We start from the raw sequence: 26268 nt of genomic DNA, 5'->3' as shown, positions 1-26268 counted from the left end.
ATTTTCTTATTTTTATTTCGTTTCTTTCTTCAACAGATAGAAACGAATGTTTGGAATGGGGCTTTTGCGACCAACTCTGCGAAAACATTGATGGTTCTTACACGTGCAGTTGTGCACCCGGTTACGTATTGCACGGAAGCAACGAGTGTCGCGTCCAAAATATCTCTTCTTTGGAATTATTGGTTGCTCAAGATCGTGCTATTTGGAGGATGTCAGCTAACGGAGAAGATCCAAGGATCGTTGCTAACACTACCGGTGCCAGTGGCGTCGATTATCTCTATTCGAGAAATCTTTTGTTCTGGAGTGATACTAAAACGAGGAAAGTGCATTCGGAATCGTTGAACGGTAACGCGGCTACCTCTATCCTAGATATATATCTGCCTGTCTCCTGGGGTCCTGTATCGATCGCCGTTGATTGGATAGGAGAGAAGCTTTATATTGTTGATTCAGTCGTACAAAAGATCGATGTATTTGAATTAGACAGTCGATATCACGGGATCGTACTTGGATCTAATCTTACCAGCCCCTCGGATATCGCTTTAGATCCGACCGTAGGTCTCATGTTCATTGCCGATAGCAAACAAGTTCTGAGGGCAAATATGGATGGTACTTCGGCGTTACCGATTGTATCCGAGGCAGCATACAAGGTATCCGGTGTAACAGTTGATACGATAGCTCGGAGAATTTATTGGTGCGATACTTTGTTAGACTATATAGAAACTGCTGATTATTATGGACGAAATAGAGTGATGGTGGTAAAAGGACCGCAAGTTCCATCACCGGTGAGACTGACATTATTTGAAAGTAAGATATATTGGACGGATAATACGAAACAGGCAATAATGAGCGTTGACAAGAAGCAAGTAGGTTATTCCATAGAAACTGTGTTCAAAGTAAGAGATGCCAAAGCTGTGAAAGCTCTTCATATGTTAGCCCAGCCAATTGTTTCCAATCCTTGCGGTAATAACAACGGTGGTTGTCAACACATGTGTATAGTCACTGCTGTGACAAATCAAGAGAATAGTTTGGGATATCGTTGTGCTTGTGACATTGGTTGGAGACTTTCGAGCGATTTGAGAAATTGTAATTTAGTTCAAGAATTTCTCATGTATTCGCAACAAAGATTTATCAAAGGTCGTGTATTAGATCCGGTGATGGAGGGTTTCAGCGACGCAATATTGCCTGTAGTATCTAGAAGAGCTAGATTCGTCGGTTTAGATTACGATGCTTACGATCAATATATATACTACAGCGATGTCTTGCAAGACGTAATCTACAGGGTACATCAAAACGGTACTGGTCGAGAAATAGTGTTGGCGAGTCAAAACGAAGGTGTAGAAGGCTTGGCAGTGGATTGGGCTGCGAAAAATCTTTATTACATCGACTCGCGCAAAGGAACGTTGAACGTGTTGAGCACAAGAAATGTAACTTACAGGAGAACCTTGTTGAAAAATCTTAAACGACCACGCGCCATCGTCATTCATCCGAATCACGGATATATCTTTTTCTCCGAATGGGACAGACCAGCTAATATCAGCAGAGCGCATGCCGACGGATCGAATTTAGTAGTTTTCAAAAATTTGACTTTAGGTTGGCCAAATGGTTTGGCGATCGACTTTTACAAGGATAGATTATATTGGTGCGACGCTTTACTGGATCACGTTCAACATTCGAATCTCGACGGTACGGACGTCCGTACTGTCAATTCGAGACTAATACGACATCCATTTTCGATAGCCATACACGAACAGTGGATGTACATCACTGATTGGAGATTAGACGCTATCATTCGACTTCATAAGAAAACAGGAGAACAGGAAGCAATTCTCGTTCGCGAGCCAGCTTCCAACAGACTTTACGGCGTGAAAGTATACAGTCGTGAGGTACAGTCTGAAACATCCGAAAATCCTTGTTCCGTAAATAATGGTGGTTGCGAAAAACTCTGCTTTGCAATACCACGAAACAATACAAATTGGTTCGCCGCTCCTCGTTTGGTTCAAGTTTGTGGTTGCCCTTACGGTGAAAAATTGCAAGACGATGGAATGACATGTACGGCCGATCCCGAATTGGAACCACCGGTACAAGCATGCCCCAATGCTTGGGACTTCACTTGTGCGAATCAGAGATGTATACCGCAGTCTTGGGTATGCGATGGCGAGAACGACTGTTTGGATAATAGCGACGAAATGCAAAATTGTACGAAACTAACCTGCGGTACGAACGAGTTCCAGTGTAAATCAGGTCGATGCATGCCTATGAGTTTCCGCTGCGATTCGGAGAATGATTGTGGCGATTACAGCGACGAAATTGGATGTCCAAACGTCACGTGCAGTACTAATCAGTTTGCCTGTGCAAATAACCGCTGTATACCAGCGACATGGAAATGCGATTCTGAGAATGATTGCGGCGATAGCTCGGACGAGGGAGAGTTTTGTGCAGCCAAAACCTGCTCTTACTTTCAATTTACCTGTCCGCGATCGGGCCATTGTATCCCTCAGTCTTGGGTATGCGACGGTGACAACGATTGTTTCGACCAACAAGACGAAGCCGATTGTCCTCCCGTAACATGTGTCAGTACATTGTTCACCTGTGCCGATAAGAAGATGTGCATTTTGGACTCGTATAAATGCGATGGTATATCGGATTGTAACGATGGTAGCGACGAAGTTGGTTGTCCGTCATTGGCACCTGATCAATGTAATACCGATAAACAATTCCAATGCGTCAGCTCATCGATTTGTATTCCAAGAAGTTGGTATTGCGATGGTACGGCAGATTGTCCTGACAAATCGGACGAACCTCCTACTTGCGGACAAATCGATTGTCATCCTGGCTATTTCAAGTGTCAAAACTCAAGATGCGTTTTCAAAGCATACATCTGTGACGGCAAAGACGATTGCGGCGATGGTTCCGACGAAGATACGACTCTACACGCTTGCGGTCCACCAGAACACAAGTGTGATTCGCAACAATGGAAATGTCCAAATATAACCAACAGATGTATTAACGTTACTAAAGTATGCGATGGCATATTCGATTGTCCTAACGGCGCGGACGAAGGAATTGGCTGTGACTTGGCCGAATGCCAACATCAGAGTGGATTATGCAGCAACACCTGCATTCGAACACCCTTAGGAGCTCAATGCTCTTGTCCACCCGGCGAAGAGCTCGATACCGATGGATACACTTGTCACGATTTGAACGAATGCGATCCACCAGGTCGTTGTTCTCAGATTTGCATAAATACCAAAGGAAGCTATCATTGTTATTGCGTCGGCGGTTATATTCTTGAGAAGGACAAGCATACTTGTAAGGCGTTGAATCACAGTGCAGCGTTTCTCATCATATCTAACAGGCATACTATATTGATTGCCGATTTACAAGATCAAGCTCTAGAGAGAGTACCCATTAATGTAGAGAACGTTGTGGCAACGGCGAGTAACATGCACACGGGAACAATATTTTGGTCCGACATGAAGTTAAAGAAGATCTCGAGATTGGAAAGGGGTAGCGATCCGCAAGACGTTATATCAACGGGTTTGGATTTAGTGGAAGGGCTGGCATACGATTGGATCGGTCAAAATTTATATTGGTTGGATTCAAAATTAAATACGATTGAAGTGGCAAAGGAAACCGGTGAGAAAAGAATGGTCCTCGTGAAAGAAAACATTACTCAACCCCGTGGGATGTGTTTGGATCCAAATCCAGATGCCCGATGGTTGTTCTGGACTGATTGGGGTGAAAATCCACGTATAGAAAGAATTGGAATGGATGGTACGAATAGATCGACTATTATCAGTACCAAGATATATTGGCCTAATGGATTGGCTTTGGATATCGCCAATAAAAGAATATATTTCGCCGACAGTAAACTAGATTTCATCGACACTTGTCTGTACGATGGTAGTAAAAGAATTCAGGTGTTAGCTAGTTCTCATTACTTATTGCATCCACATTCGCTCACGTTATTCGAAGATACAATGTACTGGACTGATCGACAATTAAACAGAGTTCTATCGGCACATAAATTTTATGGCTCGAATCCAACAGTTGTATCGCATTTGATATCACAACCGTTGTCTATACACGTACATCATCCGGTACTACAACCTATTTCACTAAATCCCTGCAATCGTCCTTTTGCCAACGAAACGTGCGATCATTTGTGTCTTCTCTCTCCGAGTAATCCGTTGGGATACACGTGCAAGTGTCAAGTCGGTTTCACGTTAGTCGAAGGTTACAAATGTGTCGAAGAAGAATCACCATACTTGATGGTATTACGTGGATCTCAAATCGTTGATATATCTTTAACGCCGGGCGACATGAAAACGGGTTACATCACTCCAGTTGTAGGAGTAGAAGGTGGTCGTGTTATTGATTATGACAGAAGAGATCGAATAATCTATTGGTTGCAAGGAAAGGAATCGGACGATGAAAATGGCACGATATATACCATACCTTATGGAGGTGGCAATAGAACTGAATTTCCAAATCCAGCCGGAGATTCTGGAATCGTTGGATCTCCCTCCACAATAGCATTTGATTGGCTTGGTAGAAATTTATTCATAGGAAACCGATATGCTTCCAACATCGAGGCCATTAAAGTTGATGGAAAAACGAAATTTAGAACGATTGTGTTGGCGAATGACGGCAACAGAACATCCGTGGCAAGACCGAAATCTATGTGCGTTGATCCGATAGATGGACACATATTTTGGGTGGATGAAGGTGGTTTTGGTATACCTACGAAAATAGGAAGGGTAAATATGGACGGTACGAATCCGCTTGTACTCATAGACAATGTTGAAAGGCCGGTAGCTATAACAATAGATATTCCAAGTAAAACGGTTTACTTTAGTTCTCAGTACCCAACATTTGTGATGTCCATGAACACGGATGGACAAAACGTTAGGACTATTCTTTCGACTGCCAACAATATTGCCTTGCCGAAAGCTCTAGCGGTTCACGAATCTAAATTATATCTTCTCGATCCTCTCTTCGATAAGATCGAAAGGGTAGACCTTCCTAATGGCGATAATCCTACTACCATAATCGATAACGACTCGGAATTGAAGACCATGATTATTTATAAAAAACGTATTACTGGAATTCATCCCTGTCTCAATAACAACGGAGGCTGCGAACAGCTGTGTCTACCATCTTCGGGTGGGACCAGAGTATGTGCTTGTGGAATGGAATATCGTGAAATGAGCGATACCAGGTGTGAACCTTTCAAAACTTTCGCCGTTGTATCTCAATTGGATGTGGCGAGAGGATACAGTCTGAAGGATGCTAAGGAAGCGATGGTACCCATTGCAGGAACTGGACATCACATTCTGCACGTGGATGTTCATTATGCAAATAATTGGATTTATTGGGTAGAATTTAATCGTGGAATATGGAATGGAATTTTCCGTGTAAGGCCAAACGGGACAGAACTTCAACAAATTATTAAACAGGGAATAGGTTCCAATGGTATCCGTGGATTGACTATAGATTGGATAGCTGGCAATTTATATTTCGCGAATGTTTTCCCGCACGATAATTACGTAGAAGTTTGCAGATTAGACGGTAGCCACAGAAAAGTCCTTATAAAGACGATGACCGATGCACCCAGAGAATTAGCCGTTAATCCCATAAAGAGATATTTATATTGGATCGATTACGGACAATATCCAAGAATAGGCAAAGCACTTTTAGATGGAAGTAATTCCTCGTCCATCGTTACGTCTGGTATCAGTACACCGCGCGATTTAACCGTCGATCCTGTGACTCATGATCTTTATTGGGTAGATTCTAAATTGGATACGATACAGAAGGTATCCTATACCGGTGGAAATCGTCAGATAATACGTCGAAACTTACCAAATCCAATGGGTGTAGCGATATATGGCGACGACGTTTATTGGGTTGACAGAAACTTAGCTACGGTCTTCAAGGCCAGTAAATATCATGGAAATAATAGCTTACCAACACCGGTTAGAACGAATTTGCAAAAGTTAAGAGATATCGCTATCTTTGATCAGAAGAATCAGCCGTCCGATTTTACGAATCCGTGTTCGGTAACGAATGCTGGATGCGCACAGCTCTGCTTTGCTTTTCCCAATGATCGATTCGTATGTGATTGTGCCACCGGTAAACTGTTGAACGACGGTGAAACATGTGGAAATATGAACGAATATCTGGTATTTGCGACGAGAACAGAAATTAGATCGATTGGGTTGGATCCTCGTGATACGAGTCTTCCATTCAATCCAATTACTAATTTCACGAACGTAGCTGGTATTGATTTCGATTATGCCGACAAGAAACTTTTCTTTACGGAGATTACACCATGGGCACAGATCGCATGGATGCAAGCAGAAAATCCATCCTTAACCGACATGCATATTCTTCTGAACAAGGATATCAATCCAGAAGGTATATCGTACGATTGGACCCAAAAGAAGGTATACTGGGCTGATTATACTAATAATAGCATCTACGCGATGAATCTCGATGGCACGGATATGGTAATGATCGCAAGAGTTAACAGGCCTAGAGCCATCGTGGTTGATCCTTGTAACGGATCGCTGTACTTCACCGATTGGGGTCGATTCGGTACGTCTGGGAAAATTTTCCGGACTACTATGGCTGGTTCGTTGAAAAAAGCCATCATCGATAAGGATCTATTGCAACCGAGCGGACTGGCTATCGATTACGAAGAACGTATGCTTTATTGGACTGATGCTGTAAGGGAAAAAATCGAAAGATCGGATCTTAACGGAAAGAATCGTGAAGTTTTAGTTAGCGCTACGATTTATCCATTTGCCATTACTGTCTTCCGTGAACATATTTATTGGACTGATCTTCAACTTAGAGGTGTATATCGTGCTGACAAGTATACAGGTGCCAATAAAGTAGAATTAGTTAAACGATTGGAATATTCGCCGAGAGACTTGTTCGTTTATTCCGGGGAAAGGCAAATGTGTAAAGTCAATCCTTGTAACATCAAAAACGGAGGATGCGATCAATCTTGTCATCCTGGAGTTAATGGATCGGCAGAATGTAAATGCGATGATAATAGCAGGCTCGTCAACGAGGACAGAATGTGCGTTCCTAAGAACGTAACTTGCGATGCTAGTAAATTCGCTTGTAGAAATGGCCGTTGCATCTCTAGAATGTGGGCATGCGACGGAGATGATGATTGCAATGACGGTTCAGACGAGGATACCAACTATTGCTGTATGTTCTTTCTTCATTTTTTCCTTATTTTTCTAGTTGTAATATCGATGCTCGTAAATTGATATTCTAAGTTTATCTCATATATCATTCTTATTATTATAGCTTATCACTCGTGTAGTCCGAACGAGTTCCGTTGTAACAACGGTCGTTGCATTTTTAAGACATGGAAGTGCGATCATGAGAATGATTGTCGCGATGGTAGTGACGAAGAAGGTTGTGTATATCCACCTTGTGCTCAGGGTGAATTCACTTGTGACAATTATCGTTGCATTCCACAATCTCAAGTTTGCAATGGAATTAATGATTGCAAGGACAACGTAACATCGGACGAGACGCACGACCGTTGTCCTCAGAATACGACATGTCCTCAGAATCACTTAAAATGCGAGAAAACGAATATTTGCGTGGAGCCGTATTGGCTTTGCGACGGGGACAATGATTGTGGTGATAACAGTGACGAGAATCCGTTACATTGCGCACAGAGAACTTGTCCTCCAAACAGCTTCCGTTGTCCGAATCACAGATGTATACCGGCTACTTGGTATTGCGATGGAGACGACGATTGTCTCGATGGTAGCGACGAACCGCCTGGTTATTGTCAATCCGAAGGTAGAACTTGTTTCGGAGATCTGTTTACTTGTGACAATGGTAATTGTATTCCTAGGATATACATATGTGATGGAGACAACGATTGCTTGGACAATTCCGATGAAGACGAACGACACCAGTGTAGTAAGTGTACAACAGCACGTTACGCTTCAAATTAAAGCATTCTTTTGCTTTGTACGACTACATTGTTCTTATTTCTATAGACGACAGAAAATGCGACGAAGAAACAGAATTTACATGCACCGCTAACAAAGTATGGAATCGAGCTCAGTGTATTCCAAAGAAATGGTTATGCGATGGTGATCCAGATTGCGTCGATGGTGCGGATGAAAATGTAACGTTACATCGTTGTCCAGATCCAACTCCATGCGGAGAAAATCAATTTACTTGCAACAACGGACGTTGCCTTAATCGTAGTTGGCTTTGTGATCATGACAATGATTGCGGCGACGGTAGCGACGAAGGAAAGATGTGTAATTCTCAATATAAACAATGTTCAGGGCAAGAATTTACGTGTCAGAATTTCAAATGTATCAGAAAACAATTCCGTTGCGACGGCCAAGATGATTGTGGTGATCATTCGGACGAAGTAGGATGTCGTAAGTATAATGATACCTGTTAAACCTTTTTTTTTTTTTTTTATTATTTGTGAAACATTGAAATGTAAGAACGGTCTATTTTACAGCATCCAAAGCTAAAAATACTACGTGTCCAAATCCTGGAGAATTTATGTGTGCCAATGGTAACTGTATAGATCAACAATTAGTTTGTAACAAAGAACCGGATTGTGCTGACGAGAGTGACGAACCAGCGCATTGTAATGTCGACGAATGTGCACGTCCAGAATTAAATCAATGCGGACATAGATGCGTCGACACGCCAACTAGTTATTACTGCGAATGCAATCTAGGATATAAACTTTTAGATGATGGCAAAGCTTGTGTCGATATCGATGAGTGTATAGAAATGCCTCAAGTGTGCAGTCAACAATGTGAAAATACACCGGGTGGATTTTATTGTAAATGTGACGAACGTTGGTATGAGAGGGCTGCTGATGAGCATACTTGTAAAAGAAGAGACAGGATTGAACCTTGGGTCATATTCACTAATAAATATTACGTTAGAAATATGTCGACGGATGCAACAAAGTACAGTCTAATGCATCAAGATCTCATTAACGTCGTTGCGTTAGACGCTGATTACACGCAAGAAATGTTATACTTTTGTGATGTGACTGCAAAGACTATATACAGGTATATTAATCGTAATTTTTACCAATGTCTTTCTAAAACTTGAAATACAGACGATTGATTCGTTTCCTTTTACTTATAGAGCACCTGTATCTGGTGGCAAGAAAGAACCTATCATACGTCACGATAGTCTAGGCTTAGAAGGAATTGCTATTGATTGGGTTGCAAGAAAACTTTATTGGCTCGATCGACACGCGAAACATTTGGATGTTTCAGAGTTGGATGGTACTAATAGGAAAACTTTACAATCTGGAATAGCAGATCCAAGAGCCATTGTGGTCCATCCTGGTATTGGATATTTGTATTTCACTTCTTGGCATTTGCAGGTAATGTATAGGTTTGAAATAGTTTTTTTTTTTTTTCTCTATACTGTTTTTATGAATATATTTATCTACAGGCATATATCGGAAAAATGGGTATGGATGGTAGCAACTTCACTCGAATTCTTACATGGGAAGATGATATCGCTTGGCCAAATGCTTTAACTATCGATTACTTCACCGATCGAATATTCTGGGCTGATGCTCATTTGGATTACATAGCATTCGCTGATCTGGAAGGACATAACAGACGAATCGTTCTTTCTGGTACAGCGGTACCACACGTTTTTGCTATTACAGTGTTCGATGATTTTATATATTGGACCGATTGGAACCTCAAGGCTATCAGTAGGGCGGAGAAGTTCTCTGGTGCAAATTTGAAAGTACTACGTAATACAACGCACAGACCTTACGATATTCATATATATCATCCGTTACGACAATTACCGTATAATAATCCTTGTGCATTAAACAATGGTGGATGTTCGCACCTTTGTCTTATCGCTCCACCAGCAAGTTCTTACTTGGTCGAAGGTTATGGTCAGCCAGGTGTAACGTCCTACAAATGTAAATGTCCTAATCAATTCATTTTAAATAAGGATGGCAAAACTTGTGTTGCAAACTGTACCGCTGGACAACACCGTTGTGGTCCACCTGATGAAAAGTGTATACCTTGGTTCTGGAAGTAAGTATAATTCTGCGTTTCTTTCTCTCAATTCATTCGATTATATTCTACAACGTATTGTGATTTTTCTTTCCATTAAGATGTGACGGAGAAAAAGATTGTAAAGATGGATCAGACGAGGCTGCAAATTGTCCTCCGCGTCTGTGTCGTCCAAGTGTATTCCAATGTGCAAATGGAAATTGTACTGCTAGCGTAACGGTGTGCGATGGTGCTGATGATTGCGGAGATAAGAGCGACGAAGCAAATTGTTCGTTAGAATGTCCAGAGCTCGAATTTAAATGTAAATTCAATGGTCGTTGTATACACGATTCATGGAAGTGTGATGGAGACGCCGATTGCAACGATGGCAGCGATGAAGATCCAACTATATGTCGTAAGTATCGTAACAGCTAATATCTTTAAAAAATGTCATGCATCCTTTGTACGTGTATATTTTTTTTTTTCCCCCTTTAATATTACGTTTAGATAACAGAGCGTGCGATCCAAATACGGAGTTCAGCTGTAAAAACGGAAAATGTATACCAAAATTATGGATGTGCGATTTTGATAATGACTGTGGAGACGACAGCGACGAACCTGCTTATATGTGTCGACAAAGAAACTGTACTACAGGATGGCAACGTTGTCCAGGACACGCAAATTATCGATGCATACCTAAATGGCTTTTCTGCGATGGAAAAGATGATTGCCGCGATGGTTCCGACGAACTTCCCGAAAGTTGTCCAATATGTGATTCGAACATGGAATTCAAGTGTTCAAACAGTAGGTGTATACCGAAACAATGGATGTGCGATTTTTCGGACGATTGCGGAGATGGCAGCGACGAGAGTGAAACTGTTTGCAAAGGAAAATATCGACAATGTTCCGAGTCAGAATTTAGATGCAAGAATGGAAAGTGCATTTCTTCTAGATGGAGATGCGACAGCGAGGATGATTGTGGCGATAACAGCGACGAAATAGATTGTCAACAGTACGAGTGTGAGGTGCATAAAATAATATTTTACTTATTTTTTACTTTAAACGTTAAGATAATATTTGAACATTTTTGTTGTATAATATCGATTATGCAAACGTTCCTTATCTATAATTTCATGTTGTAGAACTATACATTCAAATGTAATAGTGGTCATTGCATTGCTGCTTACTTGCGATGCGACGGTACGCGTGATTGTCGTGATATGAGCGATGAAATGGGTTGTCCACCAAGATATCCTGGTGGACGATATTGTCCACAGTCACGATTCGAGTGTGACAATAATCTTTGCGTATCATTATCCGACAAATGCGATGGAAGTGATGATTGCGGCGATGGATCCGACGAAAATCCAGCAATGTGCGGTATGTTTGTATTCTCTGTATAAATAAGTGACAATTAATCCTTTGTCAAGATTTATCGGTGATGCTGATCAATAATATCTTCATCACAGCCAACTTCAATTGCGATACTGTGAGAAGATTCCAGTGCGCAAATCACAGATGTATCGCTAGATATCAATTATGCGACGGAATTGACAATTGCGGGGATGGTTCGGATGAAAATAATATGACGATGTGCGCTACTAGAATGCGCCCTTGCGATCCAATCGTAGAGTATCAATGTGCAACTAAGAAGTGTATAGAGCGAACAAAATTATGCGACTTTGCCGATGATTGTGGAGATTCATCGGACGAATTGGGATGTCGTAAGTTATGTTATATACGTAAAATTATCTCTCTTTTAATAATTTGAATAATTACCAATTTTTTATCCAATTTAAAATGTGCACAAAATTATTTGTTTAGATCACTTTAAACCTTGTTTGGACAGTAACAAGGGTGGCTGTTCTCATTATTGTCATAATGTAACCGACGGTGGATACATTTGTGCTTGTTATCCTGGTTACATAATTTCACAAGAGAATAGAAAACGTTGCGAAGACATTAACGAATGTGCGACAGGACAACATCAATGTTCTCAAATCTGTACGAATCTTAATGGTTCTTACGCGTGCTCTTGTAGACATGGATTCCAATTGTCGGATAATTTAAGCGGAGTTTGTCGAGCAGAAGATGACGAAGTTATGCTTCTGTTTGCCAATGGACAAGAAATTAGAGCTTATAATTTCCGTAATAGGGAAGAAATTGATGTTATTGCTCATGAGAAGAGAATACAAGCTGTTGATTTCGACCCAGTAAGAGAATACATTTTTTGGATCGATTCTCATGACAATACGATTAAACGGTCCTACATGGTAAACGCAAGGGGTGGTAAAGTGAAAATTGGTTTTGCACAGGATTTGGATATGAAAAGTAATTATCTTGGTTTGTTATGTGAAAATATTTGTGAAAAAGCACATTTCACAAAAATTCGTACTTGTTTCCTTTTTTTGTAGCCGATTCAAAACCAACGGGCTTAGCAGTCGATTGGATATCTGGTAATTTGTATTGGAGCGAAGTTGACGATTCGGGTGTAAGGCCGCTTGGACGAATAATGGTCTCAAAGTCAGACGGAAGATACCGTCGAAGTCTTGTAACGTTGGATTTGGATAGTCCGACCTCGATTGTTTTGGATCCCCAACTTGGTCGACTGTTATGGTCTGATTCTGGAAATCAGCCGAAGATAGAAATTGCTTGGATGGATGGACAGAAACGTAAACAATTGGTTACAGATAGAATTGGTAAACCGTCGTCCCTTGCTATCGATTATGCGATGGATCATACACTTTATTGGTCTGACAGCAAATTAAACACTATTGAATCTATACGATTGGATGGTACAAATCGGAAACTTATATTAAAGGGTGAAAATCTGAAATATCCCATGTCGTTAGATGTATTCGAAAATAATTTATATTGGACAACCAGACAAACCGGCGAATTAATAAAACAAGACAAGTTTGGTAGAGGCGTTTCACAAATCTTAGTTAAAGATATTCTCACACCAGGAGGAGTCAAAATTTATCATCAATTGAGATACAACATAACATTGCGAGATCCTTGTTTCAATGATCAATGTACTCATCTGTGTGTAGCAGTCCCAGGTGGACACCGATGTTTATGTCCAGATAGCGTTGGTCCACACATTCCACAATCCAGTGAAAGACAATGTGATGCTGCTATACAAAGAGCTAGACCTGCTCCAAGAGTATGCCCTTGTCAGAATGGTGGTCTGTGTCAAGAAGTGGTCGACAATAAATTGAAATGTGCTTGCCGACATAATTTCGATGGAGAATTTTGTGAAATTGGTGTTATGGTGGCGAGAACTGGTAGCTCTACCGCTGCTATTGTTATTCCTATTGTTGTATCGATCTTAGTTTTACTTGGAGCTGCTGCAGTGATTATGGTACTGAAGAAACGACCATTGTAAGTATATATTATATACATATTGTGTGTGTGTGTGTGTGTGTGTGTGTGTGTGTGTGTGTACACACACACACATCTTAAGAGTAAAGAATGGGAGTTTAATATAAAAATTGTTTACTATTATAGTGGAAAGCCAGGTGGTCTCGGTGGCCTAACTGGTGCTCAAAGCGTATCCTTTAGGCAAGGAAGCAACGTAGAATTCGGAGCAGTAGCTCACGAACGAATGGTAAGAAATCGTAAAAGTACTAATGTCAAAATTGTAAATATATTCGATTAGTAAATGAATAAATAATGTGTTTAGGAACCTCTCGATGTGGAGTATAATCTCAATGAAGTGAGTAACAAAAATAGAGACTTTAGTAATCCAATGTACGATGCAGTGAATATGGAAGCAGGTGCTACTAATGGCACTAGTGCAAGCAGTATGTATGAAGTGCCAGCTGAAATGAAACCTTCTAGTGTGCAGCACAAAGAACCACCGCAAATTCATCTTAAAAGAAGAGAACTCGATCCTACGCCTATTGATTCGGGTAAGGATACTCAACAATTGGTAGAAGAAGATAAGTCCGAGTGTTAGGTAGTTTAACTCGAATATATAGAGATGCTTTCACACCTGTTGTACTTTGATCTCGACATATCTGTACTATGTAAAAATTATTATTATATCAATTTGTCTAAAATATTGGAAAGAAGTTAATAGCTAACGAAATAATGTTGTCTTCTAGAAAAATATTTTACTTTTTTCTTATAACGAGCTTATTTTTGCTCTTTCAGTTATCTTTTATTTATGTCTATTTTATTTATTGAAGATGCAAAGATCTTGTTATGTTTTAATAAAGAAAACTTGTTCCACATAGAGTGCAGATATATTTTGTGATCCGTTCTACAGTATACACGCTTGAAAAAAAGAAAAAGAAAAGAAAAAGTAAACGCATTAGGATTATAATAAATCGAGATCCAATAGCAATAGGCACGATTTGATTGTGTCATTCATTTAGGTGTGATTTGTAAGTCTTGTAAATATAATCGCTAAAAATATTTTCATATTATTCGTGTACCATAAAAACGCAACACATTCCATTCTCTCTCAAGATTTACTTGAGATGTGTAGTGATAGAACAGATTAATTCTAATAATTGAGTATATGTATATGTGTGTGTGAATGTATATACATTTATTTGTATGCTATTATATAATTGCATACACATAAATGTACACGCATATTGGACCAATAAGTTGTATTTTTAAATGAGTATTTTTATAAGGTGTGGCAAAGAAATAGGAAATTTTATACTGAAAAGTGGCCAACTATGAATATGTAACATGGCAGATTGTTGTTTTATATGGTAAATGGACTTTTACAAGCTCAAACGAAAATATCCTATGTTTGTTAAAGACGATGAACTCTGTGTTAAGCATTATTAATTATATATATAAAAGTTATACGAATTAATTAATTACATAACATAAATAAATGTTAACTTTTAAGTGTCGTTTTTCTCTCAGAATATTTGGTCGGCCACATCAATGTTATATTGTACATTTTCTTAGAATATAATAATATAATGGGTTTGTCAGTGTGTAGTTTTTCTTCTGCATTATCTGTGATTACAATTCTCATATAAATTAAAATGGTTGCTTTATTGAAAAATAGCTTACTTTTATGTTTCTATTATATATTACGTTGACAAATAAATAATATAAAATTATCTTTGATTATCTTTTTAGTTTGAAGAAGACTTTGATATTTTCAGAGTATAATAGATTGTACATATGTGTCCTGTGTAAACTAATGGAAGAAAACAATAAACACTGGCTCACCCTTTATGAAAATAATTATACATAAAATTATATAAATAAATAAATATATATATATATTTTGTTGCAATCGACTTTGACCTGGGCAGGGCTCCAGTGTGTCCTAATATTATAATATATCAGTATTTTGTGTATTTTTTTATCAAGTTGACAAAATAATAATTGTTAATATATTGTGCAAATATCAAACAGATACCGTCCAAGAATAATAAACTATAAGGTTGACGATTAAGTTTTCCCTACACCTGAAAACATTTGGATAGAATAGGTAATAATAATAGTATATATAACACGTAGTGTTTATATATATATATATATATATATATATATATATATAAAATTGTTATATGCATACATATAGAAAAAGAAGAAGAAAAGATAAGTATTATTGGCCGAAGAGTGATACGAAAGTTTCGAAGAAATTACACAGTTTGGAGGTAAATTATGATTTTACAAAGAGATTATATATTTCTCTTTGTGTAATTTTATAAGATACAATCAAAATACGTATCTTTAAAAAAAGGAACGGAGAAAAAAGTTTTTTATAACTTGACTACTGATCTGATCGATTGACACTTTGAATATAATAATAATAATAATAATAATCCTAAAAAAATTAATTTCATATCGTACCTATTTTTCCGATTGATGTTTTTACGTCAAACAACTGACTTTGTTAGTCTAATGTTTATGCTTACGAATGAATCTTATATAAGATCTATTCTAAAAATATTTCTAAGCATTCGTCAACACTTGTATACGAAAACTCGTTTTACAAACAGTAGACGCAATATGTCGGAATAACTGGCTATTCTCAACAAGGAAAATTGAAAATACTTTTTAACAGGTAAACTTCTTTCTATACTGACTTATCTAATTAAAAAAAGAAAGAAAGATGAAACGATCTTTATTAATCTTTTCGATAATAATTTATCAATCTTTTCTCGAAAAGAATTTAAAACTCACTTGACAAACATTTTCTTTTCTTATATATTAAATTTTGTTCTATTATATCAAATTTGTTTCTCATTAAGAAGAATTTAACCTTATAATGTGTTCGAAATTTGCTAACGTATACCATTTCCCATACATTCTTCACATCATTAGAATTTATTTCGTCAGAATATTTATATCCCTAATTCATTTTAAAACGACGTTATCGTTATGGAATTATATCTGTCGATAAAGTAGTCATTTTCAATTTAAAAAAAAAAAAAAGGGGAAAGTGTAGATTGAATAGTTGCAAATAGTTTCACGAATCTTAGATATTATTTAATATAAATAACAAGATAAGCGCTATTCTTGATCATTCATAAAAATCGTGTGTGCTAATCGAAATATTTCATTTTTTAATTGGAATTTTCTTTAACGTAATATTCTTAGTTAGAAAGATTAGAGAAAAATAAAAGATTTGACGTACACTTGTAAAAAAAATATATTTATCTAAAAAAGATTTTCTCAGAAAATATAGTTCATAGTACAAAGAGTATGACCCTATTATCATTTACTGATACATCCTCATACTGAAACAATGTAATTTGATTTATATCAAGTTGAAGTCCTTCATGCGCATACTCCGTTCTGCAGTGCTCGTAAAACGAAGAAAACTTGGACCAGTGCCGTCTGGTACATCATCGAAAGAGGCAAGTTAACTGAAACCAAATAGTCTCTTACGTGTCTTCTTTCGTTTTTCCTATTCGACGATGGCATCACGAATGGGCTGAAAAATTCGCAGTAATAACATCCGTTTCATTATTTGTTGACTCATGTAACAAAAATGCGTTAATGAGTTAATACGTTCAATTAGTTGGTTTTTAAACTCCTCAGGATATATTAGTGTGTGCCATTATAACTTCAAACAAAAACGTAATGTGCCATTTATTCGTCAGTAATGTCGGTAATCAAATCGCTCGATAAAGTAGTTACGATTATCGACGGCGATTGCAAAAATAAAACTTAGTACAAAAAAATACCGTTACCGAATAATTTTCTCTAAAAGAATGTTCTTCGATATATATCAAATTGGTATATTCTTGGTAATTCTTTTTTATGTTAAGTCGATTAAACGTACCGCATGGACCTGAACGAGAAATTGGGAGGAATAACAAGAACACGAAACGATACCTCTTCGCCTCGAATTTAATTGACCATCCGTTATAAAAGTGAGTCAATTTTTATACATATAAAACTTCGAAATTTAATTATAACGATATATGTATACCTCCTTAAATATTTATTAAAAATTAATATTCTTAAACGGTCCGTATTACGTTTCTCTACGAAAGATATAACTTGTAGACCTTGACTCTTGAAAATCGAATATTAGATAGGAGACACACCTGACACGATCATCTATACATAATACGTTTTATCGAGTCCGTGCATTCAATCAATACAATAGGCATAGTGATTAGATATTTTTTTTCTTTTTCTTTCGATAAAAAATTTGAAATAACTGATAATGTTATAACAATGCATCTATAGTATATCTTATCATTGTTAATGTCATTATAACTTATCTATGCTTCAAAATCAAATATCAGTTTTACGTTGGCGCTGATATTATCTATCTACCGAGCGAACAAGTTTTACAAAGTAGAAATTTAATTGCCTTAGCAACAATAAAGTGTTAATGAATGCAAGAAGTATTATAAACATTGTAAAAGTTAATCTTAACGATCGTGTCAAAAAAATCAAATCACGTGATCGTTAATTCTTTAAACAAAAGCTTATCAATTGTTTTATCGTTGAAATCTTTCTCGAGCAAAAAGCATGTAACATATTAATCTTAGATTGAGTTTCAATCCAAATAGGTATACCATATATTTCTACGTACAAATAAAAAATACGTTCAAGACATTAATTGATGCAACAAGCTGATCCTTTTTATAGTTTGCCGTGATAGCAAGAAACGAAATATAGAAATATAGTCGATGTGTTAATACTTAAAAGCTATTCGTTTGAATTAATTATTTTTGAAGTAATGTAAGAGAGAAAGAGAGAAAGAGGGAGAGAGATAGAAGGGAAAAAAATAAAAGAGAGAAAAGGGCGAAGGAGAATGAGAGGGAGAGAGAGAAAGAGAGAGAGAGAGAGAGATGCTGCACTCTTTTCTAATAATAAAAAAAAAGGTGGTTGGTAGACGAGAAGATCCGAATAGTAGGCGGAGAAGAACGACGAGAAGCATCGAAGAGAGCCGAATCAACACGAAGTCGGAAACGAACGAAGTTAATCCGTTCTATATTGGAGGTGTATTGGCAATCATCGTGTCTCGGTCAGCACTCTACCGTGTACCTGACTATAAACTATATCACGCACGTAGAGTGCATAGATACGTCACGTAAGAGAGAAAGAATAAGCGAGAAAGAGAGAGAGAGAGAGAGAGATAAAAAATATTAAAAGAGAAAGAGAGAGAGAGAGAGAGAGAAACGTGTAATATCGTGACGCTCATTTCACAATATACACAAATATCAGTAATTGTGAATCTCTCGTTAAAATGTCGAGAAAATCAGTAGTTATCGCTGCCGCTGGCTGGCCCAGGGCATGGGAACGTGGGGGTCTGATAGGTGCAGGGGTAGGGGCAACGGTTCGAACGAGACCTAATCGTTCGCGAACGTCGAACGTGCCGGTAGTTCAGTCAGTGGCTGTTGATACGACAGTTCTTAGTCGCACCATGGCGAGTACAGCGTCCAGCAATATGAAGATTTTAAACGAGGATAATATCTACGAAAATATCAAAAAGATGGAATACGCTGTACGTGGTCCTTTATTGATAAGGGCTAACGAGATTGAGAAAGAATTGCAAAAGGTAAGAATTAATCTGTTTACGCTTGTTATTTTACTATATATTTTGTTATGTTTTTCTTTTTTCTTTTTTTTTTTTCATTTTCGTATGGATAAGTAGAAGATTAAAAGAGAGATTAAGAGAGAGAAACAGAGATAGAGAGAGAGAGAGAGGGAGGGAGAGGGAGGGAGAGGGCATAGAAAAAAATTATCGACAAACGTAGAATAAAATGTAGCTGTATGAAAAGGCGGTAAAAGAATTTGAATAAGTTAATCAGTAGAGGCGCCAATTTTCAAACGAACTATGTCAACTTGTCAGTTGCAATAATAATTCAGCGTACAAATGATGACGCATAAGTAATACGCGCCATTTTTTTCACACTGGACATATGCATGTATTGTGCGCTCGCGACCACCTGTCACGCTTTTCTCATGTCCTTTGACAAGGTCGCGTAGTCCTCGTAATACGATGTTGACTTTGTGGAATTTAATTTTTCATTCGTATCGATGGAAAAGAGAGAGAATTTGTTATTACACGTTAGAACGTGTATATATTGGAACAACGCGGGATACAACTAAAAATAGCAATCCTCTTTCGTGATATTAACAAGATACGTATACAATATTCCTAAATAAATGCAAACGATAGCATGACGATGCGCACACACGAGTAGTCGTGTGATGACATGACCAATCTACGTCAATTCTAAACACGTTTAGACTACTATCACTTCTAATTCTAACAAAACGCGTAATCGTATCGTATGACATATTGGCAATATGTTCATATTACAATAATATATTTTCTATATGTTTTCTATATAGAAAGAATATATATTAAATTAAAGGTTATTTCAATTAATACTATAGTCCAAGCGTAGCTTTATATAACAGATAATCTATTTAATTAGATACATCCTGCGGAGTCATGGAAATAGATATGATATATTGGTTACACTACTCTGACGCATTATTTTCTCTGGTAGATTATTTAACAAATTAGTATGTTGGATTTTTAACAGGGTGCGAAAAAACCATTTAAAGAAGTTCTTAAAGCTAATATCGGAGATGCCCATGCAATGGGTCAAAAGCCTATTACATTTTTACGTCAAGTATTGAGTTTAACCGTACTCCCAGATCTCCTTAATGATCCAAGTTATCCCGAAGATGCAAAATCTAGAGCAAGAGCACTTCTTCAAGCGTGTAGAGGAAGTGTAGGATGTTATACAGACTCTATGGGATTGGAAATTGTTCGTAAGCACATAGCACAATATATAGAAAATCGAGATGGTATACCAAGCAATTATGAAAATATTTTTATGGGCAATGGTGCATCAGATGCGATCAAGGTATGCAATTTATCGTATCATATATCCTTCCTTCATGTTTTATATAACACTAAAGTAATAAAATAATTGTTTTTCTTATTTTAGTCTGTCCTGAAACTATTTGCTGAAAAGATAAATAACAAACCAACTGGAGTTATGATTCCAATTCCACAATATCCACTCTACAGTGCAAGTATATCAGAATTTGGTCTTGCTGAAATTGGTTATTTTTTGGACGAAGACAATAAATGGGCACTGAATATCGCTGAATTAGAAAGGTCATTAAATGAAAGCAAAAAGAGTTGTAATCCTCGTGTTCTAGTCGTAATAAATCCTGGAAACCCGACTGGTCAAGTTTTGAATCGGTCTAATATAGAAGATATTCTTAAATTTGCTCACAAACATCAACTATTTATATTCGCGGATGAAGTGTATCAAGACAATATTTATGATAAAAACTGCTGTTTCCACTCGTTCAAAAAAGTGGCTAGTGAACTAGGAGCACCTTATAATCAAATGGAGCTGGCCTCTTTCATGTCTATCTCCAAAGGTACGAATAAATAAATATTTATATATTTCACTTATACGTGCATCTAAGAAAACTAAAATATTTCATTTCTATAGGATACATGGGTGAATGTGGTATACGTGGTGGTTATGCAGAACTCATAAATGTGGACCCAACAGTAATGCAATTATTACGAAAGTCGATCTCGGCTATGTTATGCCCGACCGTTCTAGGACAAGTTGTGATGGATGTAGTGACAAATACACCAAAACCTAACGAACCATCTTATGTAAAGTTTGAAGAAGAAAAACGTAATACCTTATTATCTTTGGCAGAAAGATCGCAATTGGCTGTAGATATGTTGAACAGTATTCCAGGCTACAAAGTAAGATCATTGTTTTCTTTGCTATATACAATTCTTTTACGAGATTACGAAGATTACTCTTTTGTATAATAGACTAACCCATCTATGGGTGCGATGTACGTATTCCCACGATTTGAGATTCCACCAAAGGCTATAGAAGCAGCCAAAGCTAAAGGTCAATCTCCTGATCTTTTCTATGCCTTTAAATTATTAGAGGAAACTGGAATTTGTGTGATCGCTGGTTCAGGCTTTGGACAACTACCTGGAACATATCACTTCAGGACGACCATTTTACCACAAAAAGAAAAAATGAAAACGATGTTAACTAGTCTAAAAGAATTTCATTTAAAGTTCCTCAAAGAATACAGTTAAAAACTGTTAATGCATTTCTGCACAAACGTACGTGTGACATCGTCTTTTATTCGTAAAAGCTGCCTGTTTGTGCTTGTTATTGTTAATGAGTACCTGTAAATAGAAGAGTAAAAGTGCAATTACATTAACAAAAAACAACGCGTATCAGTCATCGTCTCACTTCTACTATATTAATTCTATATCAACACTTACTACTTATCAATAAATGTACTTTATGTCAAAATATTGATATATTTTAGAACTTATTTTCGGACACATGAATTTACATATATCAATACTCGTATATATTAATAGCTTATAATTTCATTTTAATATATATATATATATATTTTTTTTTAGATACATATATACATGTATGTCAATATTAATACATGGATACTAAAAATACTATTTACATGATACGAGTTTGTAAATCCCAGATTAAAAAAAAAATTTATACTTTCATCGATATCATCGACGTGTGTTGATACTTTCAGAAATACTTTCAAAGATCGGATGATAAACTTTCTATTTCATTGACAAAAAATCTCATGTCAGCTTCCGTCAATCCAGAGTTTTGTAAAACGAGTCTAAAGAAATTAGGAAGATTATGTAAAGATTGATATGTAATTAGCATGGATCCTTTGCGGACCATACGCTCCTTGATGATCGGAGCAATTTTATGAAGAAGATTAGATAATTCTTCGTCTTTTAAATGACGTTTCAATGGCGGTGTGTACCAGAAACAAACATTCGTACATTCGGGCTCTAATATGAGCTTCCATCCCTTTCGTTGACGAATGTAATCGGTAAAGTATCGTGATAATTCAAAGACGCGATCGACGTGTTTCTCAAAACCATTGGTACCTTTGGCCTTCCACATAAACCAAAATTTCAATACGTCAGCTCTTCGGCCGCATTGAATGTGTTTGTCGCCAGAATCATAAGATGTATCGTAAAACTTGTCTGGCTGGAACAAATAGCTCGCTTTTGAGGCATGTGCAGACTCGAGTAAGCCTTCATGTTGTATCAAAAGAGTCGAACATTGTTGAGGTGCGGCGAGCAACTTGTGAGGGTTCCAAGTTATCGAATCTGCCAGCTCAATACCATTGAGCAAGAAACGATACTTCCTCGACATCAAAACACCCCCACCCCAAGCTGCATCAACGTGGAACCAAATGTTGTACTTCGTGCAAATGGCAGATATATCTTCGAGTGGATCGAACGCACCTAGAACGGTCGTACCAGCGGTAGCAGATATCATCAAAGGTACAGCTTTCTGGCGCAGAGCTTCTTCTATTTGTAATTCCAAATCTTGAATGCACATTTTACCACGTTCATCGACCTTAACGCAACAAACATTGCTAGCACCGATACCAAGGAAAGCAGCCAACTTCTTCATCGAATAATGAGCATCCTCGGACGTAAATATAACGAGTCTAGGTGTTTGCGATAAGCCTATTTCCTTAAATTCAGGAAATTTATAATGACGCGCTAAATTGATAGCATAACCATTAGCCAATGAGCCACCAGGACAAAATATTCCATCGCCTCGACCATTTTCCCAACCAATTATTTCTCTCATTTCTTTGAGCACCTCGTTCTCCATCAAGGAAAACACTGGCGATACCTCGTAAGTGTAAACCGAAGGATTCAAAGCATCAGTTAACCATTGACCTACGAGACCGTAAGGATCCACACTGGAGAAAAGTTGATTGACGAAATGTGGATGACCTGTTTTTACGCTATACTTTATAATGTTACGAGCTAACGATAATAATTCTTCGTGTGATACTCCATTCATTGGTAAGGTCAAATCTATCAAAAAGGGAAGTTTCTTTGGTTCCACCCATTCCACGACTTTTTCTTTCCTTGATGTACCCTGAAAGATAATAATTCATAGAGATAGATTCATTTATCGACATAATTTCCATCATCATTCCTTAACATGTAATTTGATCTCCTTGCACTTAAGTATTCCATTCATTAATTATACATAGATGTAATTGCAGATTGCATTTTGATTCTAACAAAAACTATTAAAAATGATATGTAAATCATAATCGTGTGTATATGTGTGTGTGCGCGCGCACGCGTGATATGTGTATGTGTGTGTGTATATATATATTACATAGTAATGATATCGATTGCCATATCATTCGATTTGCTATTGTATACTAGCTTGCCTTGTAGCTATTACAGAAAGAATGTACATATATATGTACATATATATATAAAATTGTAAAATCGCATATGAGTCATACGTTTCCATGATATATGATATATTATATACATATATATATGCATACATATATGCATATATTTATATATATATTTACATTATGTATATATGTACATTCAAATTTAGAAAAATAAGACTACACACAGTAGCAGATTTAATCTTTAAAGAGCCTGAGCCATTAAAAATATTTAAGGCCTATTAAAATAAATCAATTATACATAAAATAAGAAATACACTGCCAAAATTCGATTCTAATCACAAATATAGAAATAATAATTAACATATGATCAGCCATCAAATATTAAATTAAATTAAATTACACAATATAAATTTATATTTATCGTGCACCCTGTCTTACGGACACCGATACAACCAATTTCTCAACATGTGTGTAAATCTGACATTGACTACACAAGCAAACTTAATTAATATATATGTCCGGAATTTGCAACATTATTTCTTGTCTATAATTCGCATATAAAAATCATTGTGAACGCGATTTAACAGATTACGTACTTACTTTTTTCAGCGAAACTGTAGTAATGTACTTAAAGAAAAGAAAAGTATTTATCGTGTAAAAAATTATTACATAATTTTTATTTGAGTGTGATTATGTACCTTTTTTTTTTGCAATCTGTCATTACGATTTATAATGATTTGTGTAATCGCAAATGACCTCGGTCATTGATAGTTTTCTTCGTGACACGTAAAACGCGTCACTTCCGTAAGTTCGAAGACATAAAAGATTTGCACTGATTTCTGATCATTTAGATAATTGTGTGTGTGTGTATATAATCATATACACAATACTAAAATAACACATATATACTTACAACATCAGATAATTAGATATATACATATATATTTATTTTTTTGTTATTTAATATAATTTTAAATTTTATATATATATATATCTTATATTATACAATATATGCATATCTTAAAATATATACTATCATATCATATATATATGTATATATATATATAAAAGAAATATATATAACAATTATAGGTATATATAATATAAAATTTGTTAATTAAAAAATAAAAAAAAAGATACGACAGAGAATAAGAAAAATATTTGAAAATAGTAATTTTACCTCGAAAACTGCTTTATCCAATAATATATCGATCAAGTCCCTTAAAAATTTTTCGTGTAGGATGCGATTGGATAAACTTTCGTAATATCCCCTAATCTGATTGGTTTCTTTTTCGTTCCATAAATCATTCGTTAAATGTTCACCAATGAGAACTTCCAATCCATTTGAATTTATCGGAATACCGTGCAATTCCTTCAACGACATCGTGGTATTATTCGAAAATTTTCGATTTAACGATATACTGGAATCGATAGTATTGTCACTTTGTTTATAAAAATCTGTCGTCTATTTCAAGGACTCGTCCAACTTCTTATTTTCATTCGTCGGCATTACTTCCGACTATAAATACACGGACTGAGACTTTCCTCGTTCTGATTCTGCAGTAAGAGCCACTGTTTGCCTTTATATATTAAAGCCTTAAGACCAAGGACGTAAAAACATTATATCTCCCTCCATCGCGTTCCGCAGTTTTAACTCGATTTCCTCCGCGTGGATGATTTCTTGGAATAATGTTTTACCACTTCCCACTTCCTCTGTCATTTACTTTCGAAATCTTCCTTTTCGAAAGGATCAAAAAAATCGTTTGAAAAAAAAAAGAAAAAGAAAAGGTAAAAAGAAATTCACGACTCAATTAATAACACATTTCGATAAAAGTTTATCAGCGAACTCATCTCTCTCATTCCTTGAACATTATATCATCAATACGAAGAATCTTCTACGAACTATTAAGAAGCGTTTTACTTATCGCTATTATATTATATTGAAAAGCGTGTGAATAGAAAAAGAAAAGCATCAGAAAAAAGAAACAAAATTATCAATTATGACGCACTTATCACGTTCGTTATCCTCAAATAACATATTAATCCGATACGCTCGTCTTCTCACTGTCTCGACGATCGATTATTCTCTTCGTTTAATTCGACAATAAAATCCGAATCTAACCTTTCAAAATCGATTTACATTGTTGTCGTTGCTGTTGATTTTTCACAAAAAAAAAAAAAAAATATATATATATATAATTCTTTTCTACGAATAAATTTTCCACGTCAATGAATCGTACAAACTTTTAATACGATCTCCTTATCCGGTCTTTTTACAAACGTTTAAACATGTCGCTGCTTGTTTAACTTCCAGCTGACAAACCAGCTATCCGCGTTTGACGAACACGACTATAATCGTGATCGCATGCGCAAAAGTATATATATACATAAAAAAAAGAAGAAAAAAAAAAATACCAAACCTTATAAGAGAATGGAACGAGGAAAGTCATCGTTGGAATTTGATTATAACAGAATATTTCCGTTAGAAAAAATAATCTATCTCTAATTAAGACGTTTTTTTTTTTTT

The 26268-nt window shown here is 36.5% G+C and overlaps 3 protein-coding genes across 3 annotated transcripts in view; 2 read left to right on the top strand and 1 right to left on the bottom strand.

Moving 5' to 3' along the window:
• Positions 1–15480, top strand: part of LOC122628080 (low-density lipoprotein receptor-related protein 2) — a 44554-nt gene extending 29074 nt beyond the window's left edge. The window contains exons 7-20 of the mRNA XM_043809910.1: positions 37–7224; positions 7327–7956; positions 8037–8432; positions 8519–9086; positions 9166–9409; positions 9481–10088; positions 10169–10461; positions 10554–11071; positions 11189–11426; positions 11516–11770; positions 11871–12377; positions 12461–13430; positions 13557–13656; positions 13732–15480. Of these exons, the coding sequence (XP_043665845.1) occupies positions 37–7224; positions 7327–7956; positions 8037–8432; positions 8519–9086; positions 9166–9409; positions 9481–10088; positions 10169–10461; positions 10554–11071; positions 11189–11426; positions 11516–11770; positions 11871–12377; positions 12461–13430; positions 13557–13656; positions 13732–14007 (12791 nt within the window). The 3' untranslated portion in view covers positions 14008–15480. The remainder of the gene's footprint in view (positions 1–36; positions 7225–7326; positions 7957–8036; positions 8433–8518; positions 9087–9165; positions 9410–9480; positions 10089–10168; positions 10462–10553; positions 11072–11188; positions 11427–11515; positions 11771–11870; positions 12378–12460; positions 13431–13556; positions 13657–13731) is intronic.
• Positions 15481–17299: 1819 nt separating this feature from the next.
• LOC122628096 (alanine aminotransferase 1) lies at positions 17300–21827 on the top strand. The gene is made up of 6 exons (XM_043809957.1): positions 17300–17410; positions 18388–19053; positions 20051–20377; positions 20462–20906; positions 20981–21249; positions 21322–21827. The coding sequence occupies exons 2-6, from the start codon at positions 18742–18744 to the stop codon at positions 21598–21600; spliced, it is 1632 nt and encodes a 543-aa protein (XP_043665892.1). The 5' UTR covers positions 17300–17410; positions 18388–18741; the 3' UTR covers positions 21601–21827.
• Positions 21550–25920, bottom strand: LOC122628103 (cysteine sulfinic acid decarboxylase). The gene is made up of 2 exons (XM_043809970.1): positions 24922–25920; positions 21550–23461 (listed from the first exon to the last, which is right to left on the bottom strand). Exons 1-2 carry the CDS (start codon positions 25123–25125, stop codon positions 22085–22087), a joined length of 1581 nt encoding a protein of 526 aa, XP_043665905.1. The 5' UTR covers positions 25126–25920; the 3' UTR covers positions 21550–22084.
• Positions 25921–26268: the final 348 nt, after the last annotated feature.

Source organism: Vespula pensylvanica, chromosome 1 (assembly GCF_014466175.1).
Source record: "Vespula pensylvanica isolate Volc-1 chromosome 1, ASM1446617v1, whole genome shotgun sequence".
NCBI classification, from domain to species: Eukaryota; Metazoa; Arthropoda; class Insecta; order Hymenoptera; family Vespidae; genus Vespula; species Vespula pensylvanica.
This window is presented reverse-complemented; position numbering and strand designations above follow the sequence as displayed.